General features: G+C 40.8%; 1 protein-coding gene across 2 annotated transcripts in view; it reads left to right on the forward strand.

Annotated features, from left to right (window-relative positions):
• Positions 1-9,125, forward strand: part of phf2 (PHD finger protein 2) — a 33,356-nt gene extending 24,231 nt beyond the window's left edge. The window contains exons 12-22 of one of the 2 annotated variants that reach the window (XM_087800432.1): positions 269-595; positions 824-940; positions 1,879-1,994; positions 2,173-2,351; positions 2,886-2,953; positions 3,666-3,832; positions 5,262-5,551; positions 6,134-6,229; positions 7,225-7,334; positions 7,401-7,722; positions 8,962-9,124. In XM_087800432.1, the coding sequence (XP_087656558.1) occupies positions 269-595; positions 824-940; positions 1,879-1,994; positions 2,173-2,351; positions 2,886-2,953; positions 3,666-3,832; positions 5,262-5,551; positions 6,134-6,229; positions 7,225-7,334; positions 7,401-7,722; positions 8,962-9,050 (1,881 nt within the window). In that variant the 3' untranslated portion in view covers positions 9,051-9,124. Of the gene's footprint in view, positions 1-268; positions 596-823; positions 941-1,878; positions 1,995-2,172; positions 2,352-2,885; positions 2,954-3,665; positions 3,833-5,240; positions 5,552-6,133; positions 6,230-7,224; positions 7,335-7,400; positions 7,723-8,961 lie in introns of both variants that reach the window. The other variant, XM_087800433.1, reaches the window with a different exon arrangement.
• Positions 9,126-11,310: the final 2,185 nt, after the last annotated feature.

Here is an 11,310-nt window from a genome sequence, read left to right on the forward strand (position 1 = left end):
GTCATTGTTATCCACTAGATGGCGGTCTCTGCACTATTTACCTTTTGTTTTGAGCAACTGTAAGTAAGTAAGTAAGTAATATTTATTTATATAGCGCTTCTAATCATTTTTTAACCGATGGCACCACCTGCTGACGTCTAAACAACATGACACTGCTTCATAAAGCTTCAGTCGCTTGCCTTTTTTTTTCTTCCATTTTTATATCTGTATGACAGCTTGTTTCATTTTAATGGATGGCTCTTTAATCCTTTTTCCAATGAATGTCTAGAATGCAACAAAAGCCATCAAGAGTGAACCCAGCATCAAGGTTCCTTTGGACGACGGTACATCAACACACTCGGAGCCCGAAGAGCCTGTTTCCCCAGCCCACGTTCCCTCACCTAGTAGCGACAGATCCAGAAAGAAAACACCAAAACCGCCAAAGATTCCCAAACCTCCCAAGATGCCGAAGGCTAAGGAGGGAGGAAAAAAGAAAGCCAAGAAAGTAAAAGAGACGTCGCCGCCACCGCCGCCTCCCAAACCATCCAGTTTCGCAGCACTGGAGTCCCATGCTCGGGATATTTTGAGTAGAATGGAACAGCCGAAAAAGACGAAAGTGAGGCATAGGACCATCATGTTTACCTCCTGATGAATCAACTATTCAAGTCCTTGTTTACTTAATTATTTGCGTAATGATGACTTGTTGTGCTTTAATGTCTCGGTTTCAAGTGACTCTTTGACACATTATTAGACGTGTTGCCTCGAAGACACCACAGCATGTTTAACAACATCCCACGAGGCTGTTGCTTCTGGCTGAAACACTGTGTCTGATGTCTCCTTTCAGAGTGTTAAAAATGTCTTGGGCATGTCGGAGAGAGAGACCCTGAAGCAGAACAACGTGGACAAGTTTGAACTGAGAGAGCAGAACAAAAACAAGACTGAAGCCAAGTGGAAATACAAGGTGAGACGGCGTCTGATTTAGCAGAACACAACTCTTAAGCAAGTGTGAGGGACTTTGAAGAAAGAACAGAACCATCCAAAAAGTGATTTCACGATGTGACAATCAGCAGGAGGTTCTCGTGCTGCTTTCAATCACATCCCAAAATCCACAATTCTCGTCGCATAATGGAATTTCTCATTTGAGTCGCAGCACATGTTAGAAAAAGAAGTGTAGTAAAGTGCTCTCTGAATAATATCATTGTGTTGAAATAGAGACTGAGAATAAAAGGATTCTTTTAAGGGGAGAAGTTTAAATACGCAATCCTGATGCCGGCCAAGCATTTACAGATGGAGTGAAGATCCTGTTCTATCCTCACCAAGGACACCAAATCTTCTCTGGCGATTAAAGCTGATTGAAGTGAAGCCTTGCAGATCCTCCGTCAGCGGCTGGCACGTTGAAGTTCAAACAACTGTCAAGTTAAAACCATTTATTGATCATCATGTCAAATCTTAGTATCACGTTACATCTCATTCCTTTAAAGACTTCAATCTCCAGTCGTAAGTACTTGTAGCTCCGGACACAAGTACCCGATCGCTGCTATTATGGCGATGCCAGGAAGTTTTGTGAGTCACTTTATATTCTCACATTTCTCTATTGAGAAAATGACAGAAATCCACATCAATTATCTTCTCCATTGTTACATCTGTGTAGGATCATTATTAGATCTTCCTACTAATCCTTGTGAATCTCTTGGATCACAGGGACCTATTTACAGTCAACATATAGATGTTTAAAACTCGATTTCATTAATAATAAAACCTTTTTACGTAGCATCTTTTGGAACTCTCAAGGGAAGCCTGAACACATACAAAAGAAAGAAGGATGGATAGAATTCTCCTATAAAAAAGACTCGGGGTGATTGTAATAGTTTATTGAAAATGATGTGTTCCTGCTTACAGAACAGCAAACCTGATTCTCTACTAAAGATGGAAGAAGAGTGTAAATCTGACAGAACGTCACAGTCAGGAAATAGAGATAAACTTGGTTTCGGTTTATCTCACAAGAAGCTGCTCGGGTGAGTCTCAGATCCTCCTAATCACCGTTTAAATGTTTCCTGACACATTTTTCGGATAACTCCGATGATTACTTAGCTATGCGCCCACCAGGCAAAGCGGCGAAACTCCAAGGCCATGTTCCACTCCTCGCGTCTCGCTGAGCCACCCTCATTGTTTCGTGGTTTCCCCTTTTTGCAGTTCAAAGTTGCTGAAACCTCAGACCAACTCCAGTGTTTTTGGATCATTACAAAACCTAAAAGAGGACAAGAGTAAGCCAGTGAGAGACGAGTACGAGTACGTCTCTGATGAGGGCGAGCTGAAGATTGATGAGTTCCCCATCAGAAGGAAAAAGAACACCATGAAAAGAGACTTTTCCTGTAAGTACTGCAGAGTCAAGACCTCAGAAAACAATCATGTTTCGTCGTCTTGTCCCAACACAATTGGGTTGTACTGTTCCTTTTTTTTTAAATGAGAAGGTTGCGGGTTCAATTCCAGCTCTAAGCATCCTGCAGCCTATAGTTGTGGAGTTTTACTTTCTCCCCATGTTTGCTTGGGTTTACTCCGGGAACTCTGGTTTCCTTCCACAGCCCCAAAACATACACAGGGTGATTATAAACTCTAAATTGTCTGTGGTTGTGTGAATGTGTGTCTGTGTGCACGGCGACAGAAGACCCATTCAGGGTGTCGCCTGCCTCCTGCCCGAGGTAGCTGGGATATGTTCCAGAAAAATAATGAATGTTTCTCCAGTGAACTGCCTGTGTGGCTTTTCAAATTCATTTTTTTTAAACTGTGTTAAAATCTGTTTCCTCTTCTTTTTTTCCCAAAAAAAATAATATTTTCTAAAAGTACACTTGGTGTCCAACATAATCAACTGCTTGTTACTTTTCACTGACGACTTTTCTCATGTCCAGTTTTGTCAGATATCCGAGAACCTATTCAGCCAACCACAAAACCAAAGTTCCAGCCGTTGATCTCAAAGGTATGTGAAGACCCTGAAATTGAGACACCGCCCATCCAGTGTTATTACCATGTCATTAATAAAAAAACAAATGGCATAACTTTATAATATATATAACACCAGGTTATATTAAAAAGAAAGGTGTGTTTTTTTCTCTACATAATGATCCGTAGATGAAGAACCATTAAAAGACAAAAGGCATTAAAACAATTTATTTAGTCAACATTGAACCAATATCTTTTTTTTTAATGTTTCTCTGAATGTTTAAATATAATTTCTGATCAAATACATCAGTATTCCTAAACAAATCTTTTTATGGAAAAATAACTTAGGCAAACGCCTCAAAAAAGTTATTGTACTATTTTTATCTCATAGAATTAACAAATCTTGTAGCCAAAGCACACACTGTTTTCTTTTGTAATTGTGTTTATTTATTTGATTGAGTTGACTTTTTAGATTTAGTGAAAGTTCCGTAAATTGTATTTGTCAAACTCTAGGGAATCCACAATGAACATTTCTTAATATAAATATAAACACACCTGTGTCAAACCCATGGTCATGGTCTTGTCAATTTATTGAAAACTCTTTACATTTATTCAAATTGCCTTTTTTTGGGGGGGGCATAATCGCGGCCAAAAAATTTTGCACACAAGAGTGAAACACACATTTCGTCGAATTTCCATCTGGATAAAGACCACTTGGCAGATTTTCATGATCCTGCAACATTTTTCAGAGTGCGGAGTCCTCCGATGAGGAGACGTTGCACATCGACACAGAAGCCAAGCCGGACGTGAAGAGTCGCAACTCAAAGGTCAAGAAAAAGGGCGGAAGCGCTGCTGGGATCCTGGATCTGCTGCAGGCCAGCAAACAAGTCGGTGGGATTGACTACAGCTCCAACAGGTAGACCTGCAACCAGCGATGACTTTCCTTTGTGCCCTCGTCTCTCAGCAGCTCTTTAGTCCCAGTGAGCCACTTCACCTAATGAATTTCTGAGGCTGTAATGGGTCGACTTACTGACAAACAAATGACTTTCCACAACTGAAAAATCTACTAGAGTAACAATTTACTCAGAATCTGTCGTCAGTTTGTGTGAAGTCATTGTGTTTTGACCTCCATTCATCACATGCAGCCTCTGGGCTCTTCCCACCACACTCGGCTGTTTAGTTCAGGGCTTGATGGTCTGTTTCCAACTCAACGAAAGCTGCTAATCAGAAGAGAGAAAAGATTGACCACAATTTACTCATTTACAAGAAATGTCTTGTACTTTTTATAAAGCTGAATGAACGATCACTCACAATTCACAAAAAAGCTTTTCTTTTTTTCTGAAGTTGTGTAAGTTTAGGACCCAAACATTTCTGATCTAATGACATTTTTGTCATGTTTTTGTATATTCTTTCATCTTTGGCTCGTTATAATTCATTTATAAAGCTTTATAAAAAGAAGTCATGACTGTGTTTAGTCATGTATGGCAACTTAAAATGAATTAGGTGGAAATAACAAAGTAACTATAAATAACATTACCTTCTCAAAATATGTTCAATCTCATCTGCAAACGGTTTTATTTGTAATAAATAAAATTACAAGACGGTGTTCCCACTTTTTGTAAGTTGGATGACAAACATGATTATTAACCATCTATATACCCTTACAAATTTAAAATACACTATAAGACACATTTAAAAGACATTATAATGTCTTTTAAATTTGTTTGTTATACATTACAAATCTACATAAAAAATAGTGATGGGTTGATGAGGCCTCATGAGATGACTGATGCTGTATCGTGATACCGTTTGAGAGCCACTAGATGGTGCTCTCAGTGAAAATGATGCCCGGTTTTATTGCATGAGTAGATCAGAGACAAAGATTATAGAGCAGATAGTGACATCTAGTGGCCTTTCAAAAAGACACTGTATCATGATACAGCTGATGGTGTATCACGAGGCCTCATCTACCTATCATTAATAGAAAGTGTTACTAAATGAGTAAATTAAATTATTCCACTTGAAACGAAACAACAGCTAAAAATAAAGAAAATATTTCCCCTTTGCAGCAGTATTTAACAAAACACTTGCACTCTTTGAATTTAACGCTTGGTTTAATGAGTCGTGCAACTAGAGCGATGCAGATCTAGAAGTCGGCTACTTCGGTTTCCATGTTCGGATCGAGAACATATTGTAACGTTGTTTAAAGACACACAAACTCAAACTGTCCGACGGTCGCCTGAGTCTCTCTTCACCTCTCCAGCGTGCCGGCCGCTGTGTAATGTCCTGTGTTGTTGTGTATTTTCTTATTGACGTACTTACAGTCAGCCACCTGCATCTCCCAGCACACAGGAGGCCATTCAGGGCATGCTGTCCATGGCCAACCTGTCGTCTTCAGTCAGCTTGCAGCAGCCCTGGAGCAACAGCCAGTCCAAAAACAATAGCCAGTCCAAGAGCAACTTGCACAGCTCGCCGGCCATCAAGAAGACCAGCGCGGGGATGGTCGGAGGCGGCAACAGCAAGCAGTCGACCAAACGCCAGTTGAAGAAACCCCGGAAAAGCAGCAGCGTGGAGAGCCTGGACTACGACGACGACCACGACCACATGGACGCGTGCTTCAAGGACTCTGACTATGGTGAGGCTAATGACTTATGCCATGACACGAGTATACAGCTTTTTCCAGACACGTGTCTGTGAGTCTCTTTTGTTTTTATAGAGTGGAATGTTTTCATCTTGTGAGGGATTAGAAGATCTTTCTTTTATCAGGATCAAATCATCGAGTGTTTATTTGTATGCATCATTTTCCAGATCAGCCTGTAACGCTGCTGTAATTTCTAACTCTGTTCAAGCAAAACTTCTGTCTTTCTGTTCCTGGTCCAACAACAGCTGTTTGGTCCATTTCCGCTTGTTAATAAGTCATTACCACGAGCACCCAAATTGTTATTTTACATTCTTTTGAACCTCTCATTAGCAGCCAGTGAGTGGTTTGCAGCATTAACTCTCAGGGAGAATGAAGTCCAGCCTTCCATCTTCTCTCCTCCTGTAAACAGATCATTCTTTATCTTGATCGGCCAATTATCAGGTATTAGGAGGAATGTTGCGAGAGAACAGATGTCTCACAGCTGTCCTCCCTGGCAGGTTTTGCAGCCACCATTGTAGACACTTGAACTGCAGCAGACTTGTTTTTAACTTTTAAAAATGATACATTCTTTTGCAGTTTACCCGTCCCTGGAGTCTGAAGAGGACAATCCTGTGTTCAAGTCCAGATCGAAGAAGCGGAAAAGTAGCGACGACACGCCGTACAGCCCCACAGGTGACCCCGACATTCTGAATAATTCAAGTTACATTTTCACTCTCTTTCTCTCTTAGAGGTGTTTCTTTTTAGAAATACTTAATATTAAAGATTTTTAACCACTCTGCATTTCTGCAAAACAAATGGGACTTCTTTCCTTAAACCATTCAGGTTTAGCAGTGTGTTCTCAAACTCTGTCTGAATCCATTGATTCAGTCCCTGCTGCTTAAAATCATCCAATTACATTAAATACTGCTAAAAAAAAAGAGCTTTTCAATGCTTGTACTAAGGGGTCTCAAATTCGGGTCAGGGGTCACAAAAGGTGACTGGGCCACAGGCTGGGGGGTCATTCAGAAGAAATCTTTGACACATTTAATTAAAATGTTGTTGTTTAATGTTATTTGGATTTATTTTCACTATGAATTTGGGGCATTTTTTGCCGCGTTATTTTATAATATTCAACTTCTTAACTTAAACATTGATTTGATGTGAGTATGTTGATGGTTTACCCATCTGATGTTTTTTAACTTGTCATTAAAACTTGGATAGTAAATTGAGGGCCACAACATATCATCCCACAGGCCGCTAGTTTAAGGCCCAGTTTTAAAGTGTATTTCCTTCTAGAGCAACCAAATGCATGTATATTTTTGTATTTATTTAGTGGAAACTAAAAGTAAAAAGTAATATTCTTGAAACCAGAGAGGATCAGAGGTTTTACTTTGAAAGTCCACACATGGAAGCGTATTGGAAATAATAGATCACATTTGCTAAACATTGATGGCAGCTCTTGGGAGACTTGTATTTTAAGGCCAAAGAAACTAAAACAACGTCTTTCAACTCACTTAACCTAACCTGGATTAAAAGACGTCCAAAATCCACAGGACAAAGTGGTATAAGAGATCACGACTCTGGCTCCTCAAATAAAGAAGAAACAAATAGGAATCTTTGGTCACGACACTGAGGCACAGATGAGACAAGTGTTTCTTGAAAACTGAAGCGAGTGCGTCTCTCCTCAGCTCGAGTCGGTCCCTCGGTTCCGAGACAGGAAAGACCGTCGAGAGAAGGAGCTCGAGTGGCGTCGATAGAAACCGGTCTGGCGGCAGCTGCAGCGAAGCTCTCGCATCAGGTTTGTCCAGCTAAATCAAACACGACTCTCTAGTCAAGTCGCTCTGACACGACCTGCCGCCCGCAGGAGGAGCAGCAGAGAACCAAGAAGAAGAAGAAAAACACCAAAAAGAAGCTGACCGTGTACGAGGAGCCGGATGACCTGTCCAACGACAGCAGCTCGCCGGACCACAACGCAGACTCTCACGACGGGAACCTCTCGGAGCAGGAGTTCCCCAGCGGGCCCGTCAAGTCGCCGACGGGGGGGCCGCAGCCCATGGCGCCGGGGGTCTTCCTCAGCCACCGACGGCCGTCCATGTCCTCGCCCAACAACAGCACCAACTCTTCCAGCACCAACAGCAGCAGCAACGTGGTGAAGATCGACCGTGTGGGGGCCGCCGATGCCAAAGGTCAGCAGCGTCGCTCAACAATTGAAACAGAAAATTTAGTGTAGTGTAATATTAGACAATGTAAGTAAGTAATTTTTATTTATATAGCGCTTTTCCAGACCAGGGTCACAAAGCTCTTAAACAATCAAAACAATATTCAATAAAGTATATACTTTAAAGGTCAAGATAAAACTGAGAACACAACAGGAGTTCCAGAAAATCAAGGAAAAGCCTGAATGTATTACTATCTATTTAGTTGATTAGTCAAAACAATACTGTATTTAAGTTGTAAGTCTATGTTGCTATGTGGAAAGGGATCGACCGCTGTGATTGGTTGACTGGGCGGCAAAGATTATTCAGGTCAACGTTAGGGTCGTTGAGAGAAATTTAAACTTGTTTATTATGTCGAATCTGCCAGTTTAAAATAATAAATTAAATGCTAACCACGTTGAGGATTTCTTATAAAGCAGGAGTTTTTAACCCTTATGTTATCTCTGGGTCAAGATGACCCGGAGGCACGAAAACAATTGTGTTATGAAAGAAACCCCCGGAATCAAAGAGGAACCACTGTGTTCTTCTGTATATAAACTAATGACTAACTCTATTCATTATGTGGTAAGAAGTAAAAGGTTTATTGTATTACTTATAACAGAAGCTTTTATTTTGAAAAGCATGTTCAAAGTGTAAATCAACGGAAAAAGGGTGTCATTCGTAATAACCCTTTTTTTTTAGCATCTAAACTTCTTCCTTCTACTGCAACCCTTTTTAATTCTAAAACCATAAAACATGAATGTATGTCAGATCAGTTCCTGGAGATGAATACTAGATATAGTGTTACAAGAGCGTGTCCACACGTCTATGACAAACGCAGCTAAAGGTCGCCGAGGCCACCGTACATGCTCCCTCAGGCCCCACATGGATTGACCTTTTCTGACTCCACGTTGGAACCCGAACCACATGTTGACAATCCTTTTCAGTGGGAAACTGTAAATGATCATTTTTTTTGTTTACGCTCGGTTCACGGCGTTTGATTGAGAGCGAGCGTGTTTTGGGAACTTAACGCTTCAATTGGTTCGTTTCAACACGTGCATCTTTAGATTTAGTTTAGGTTGTTATTCATCTCATGTGTGTTTGGTGAGCGGTTCGCCACAGTTGCCAGTTGTTTTCCAGCATGTTTACGAGAACCTGGCGTAAAAGATTTTTTTTTTTACCCAGACCTCCCATGTGACTTCCTGTCTCACCTCCTTGTCTCCTCCACAGCCAAGCGGCTAAAGAAAGGCATGGCCACCGCCAAACAGAGACTGGGAAAGATCCTAAAGATCCATCGGAACGGAAAACTCCTCCTGTAGCGCCGTTTGTCGGGAGAGCGAACTGGACCAGAGACTACTTCTGCTCAGTGACTCGACGCCGACAGTGGTGGGACTGAAACAGGAGGAGGGACGGGTGGGTGGGGGGGGGGGGCAAGGAGAAGATTTTCTAAGAAGAACATCACACAACTAGGTCTTTGCCTCTCCTTTATAACTTTCAGAGCTAAAAAGTGTACAGAAGCTACTATAAATATTTTTAAGAGGACATGTCTGGTTTTACTACAGCGTATCAGGGGTTTCCGAAGAAGTAGAAGTGTCATTCCAAGACTCCTGAAAGTATCCCCTGCATGTTTGCATGTGCGCTTGGATCCGAGGGTGGGCGGGCGGGCGGGCGGGCGGGCGGGGGGGGTCGGGCAAAGGGAGGGGCTTCGTGGTTTCCTTTGATGCAGCTTATCACAGCCACACGGATGGTCGGAGTGGTTACCTCTTTGCAAAGCACTATCAGCCGTCATATTTATTTATTCGTACTCGCGGAGGCGCCGACGTCCCAGAGCAAAACCGTAGAAGCACAAAGTGTCTGGACGCCCGGGGAGCTCCGCCCGTCATAGGAAGCGAGACACTAACCACCAGCCTCATCCGTGTGGGCCTGCAGCGAGTCACACGGGGATACTTTCTCTCTTCCTTTGCTTTCTCAGGCAGCACCGACACATCTGCAGTCACACACACACACACTCACGTGCATCTTATAGAATGTAGCTTGTACATAGCCTCTCAAATATTTCCTTTTATCCTCCATTTTTACCTGCTACTAGTAAAAAAAAAGGAATAAATATATACAGTATATCTATATCTATATATATATACGGAAATACAACCACATATTTTCTTCATTTATTTAATTAACTGCTGACAGCATTATTCAATAACACAACATTCATTATCAACGTTTGTACGATTTGTACAAAACGTCACACGTAGTAATCCAATACAGTATTTCAATTATACCTTCAACAGAGTGAAAGAAAAACTTGCATATCAACATAAAGGAAATGTTGACATTTGAACTGAAATTATTGCTGCATTACCACTCGACGTATTCTTCATGAACCCTTGATAGATTAATATATAATGTAAACACTATTAAGACAAAGTTGTTTGTCTGTTTAATTGGATTATAATCCTAATTTATTTCAAAATAAAAGCACTCACTTAAATAACACGTCGCTGAGAAATGAACGACACACGAAACGAATTAAATGATTTTAAATGTGTCATAACAATGTGTCCTTTTTAAGTTTTATATGTGCCAATAATCTGTTTACTACAAATTGTAACTTCAGGCTGAACTTGTCCGTGGTATTATATCTATTTTTCCTTAACTCAAGGCTCACTTTTGTCTTCCTTTTTATTTTTGTTGCAATTCCAACAATTTCTTCAATACAAATGCATCTTTATTGAAATATAATAATACGAATCCATGTGTTATTGCATAGTGCTGTATTTACAAGGTGTTGCCTGGAAACCAATTGAAGACGTGATCTATGTTATTGTCACATGGCCTTACACACACACGCACACACACTCACACACACACAATGAATATTTTATCATGTCAGCAAGAGAGGAAGCTTTGAGGAAAAACTATTGTATAAAAAGGTTTAAAAAAGGTTTCCAAGACCAGCCTCTTGTTGGACTTGTAGTATCCTGAAGGGTTTGGGATTTATTTTACTAGCACCTTGTGAAGTGTTTATGTGTCAGTGATGTAATTTATTAATGTTTGTAGCTTTTTTATACTTGTAAAAAAAACAAAACATATTTGTTTTTTCAATATGTCATCGACTTGTGAATTGACCCCCTAGCAGTGGGGGTGGGGAGGGGGGAGGCGGGGGGGGGGGGGAGAATGCGGGCGGGGACACTTTTACACTAGATACCACATTAGCAAATTGTTACTTTTTTTTTTTTTTTTTAAATCTCCATCTTGTCTTCGCTCCGTGTCAATTTGACCCTGTTGTTGTTTCGATGCCACATTACTGTTACTAACATTACAAGCAGCTACACCTCAACCATCATGACTCCATCATGTTTTCAGGACTGTTGTTTTATTTTGTACGATGCTCGTGTTCATTTCCTTTCTTTTTTTTTTTTATACAAGTCCACTCATTCAAAAGTGTCCACTGACTGCGATCTGTGTCGTAGCTTGTCTTCCCTCACTGTTCCTGACAGTACTAGTAGATATGTACAACCTCCCTTTTTTTGACTTGAGTCTATATTTTTCTGTATTTTCTGTTCAAAATCATGACTC

Source organism: Callionymus lyra, chromosome 10 (assembly GCF_982586985.1).
Source record: "Callionymus lyra chromosome 10, fCalLyr1.hap1.1, whole genome shotgun sequence".
Classification (NCBI taxonomy): domain Eukaryota; kingdom Metazoa; phylum Chordata; class Actinopteri; order Syngnathiformes; family Callionymidae; genus Callionymus; species Callionymus lyra.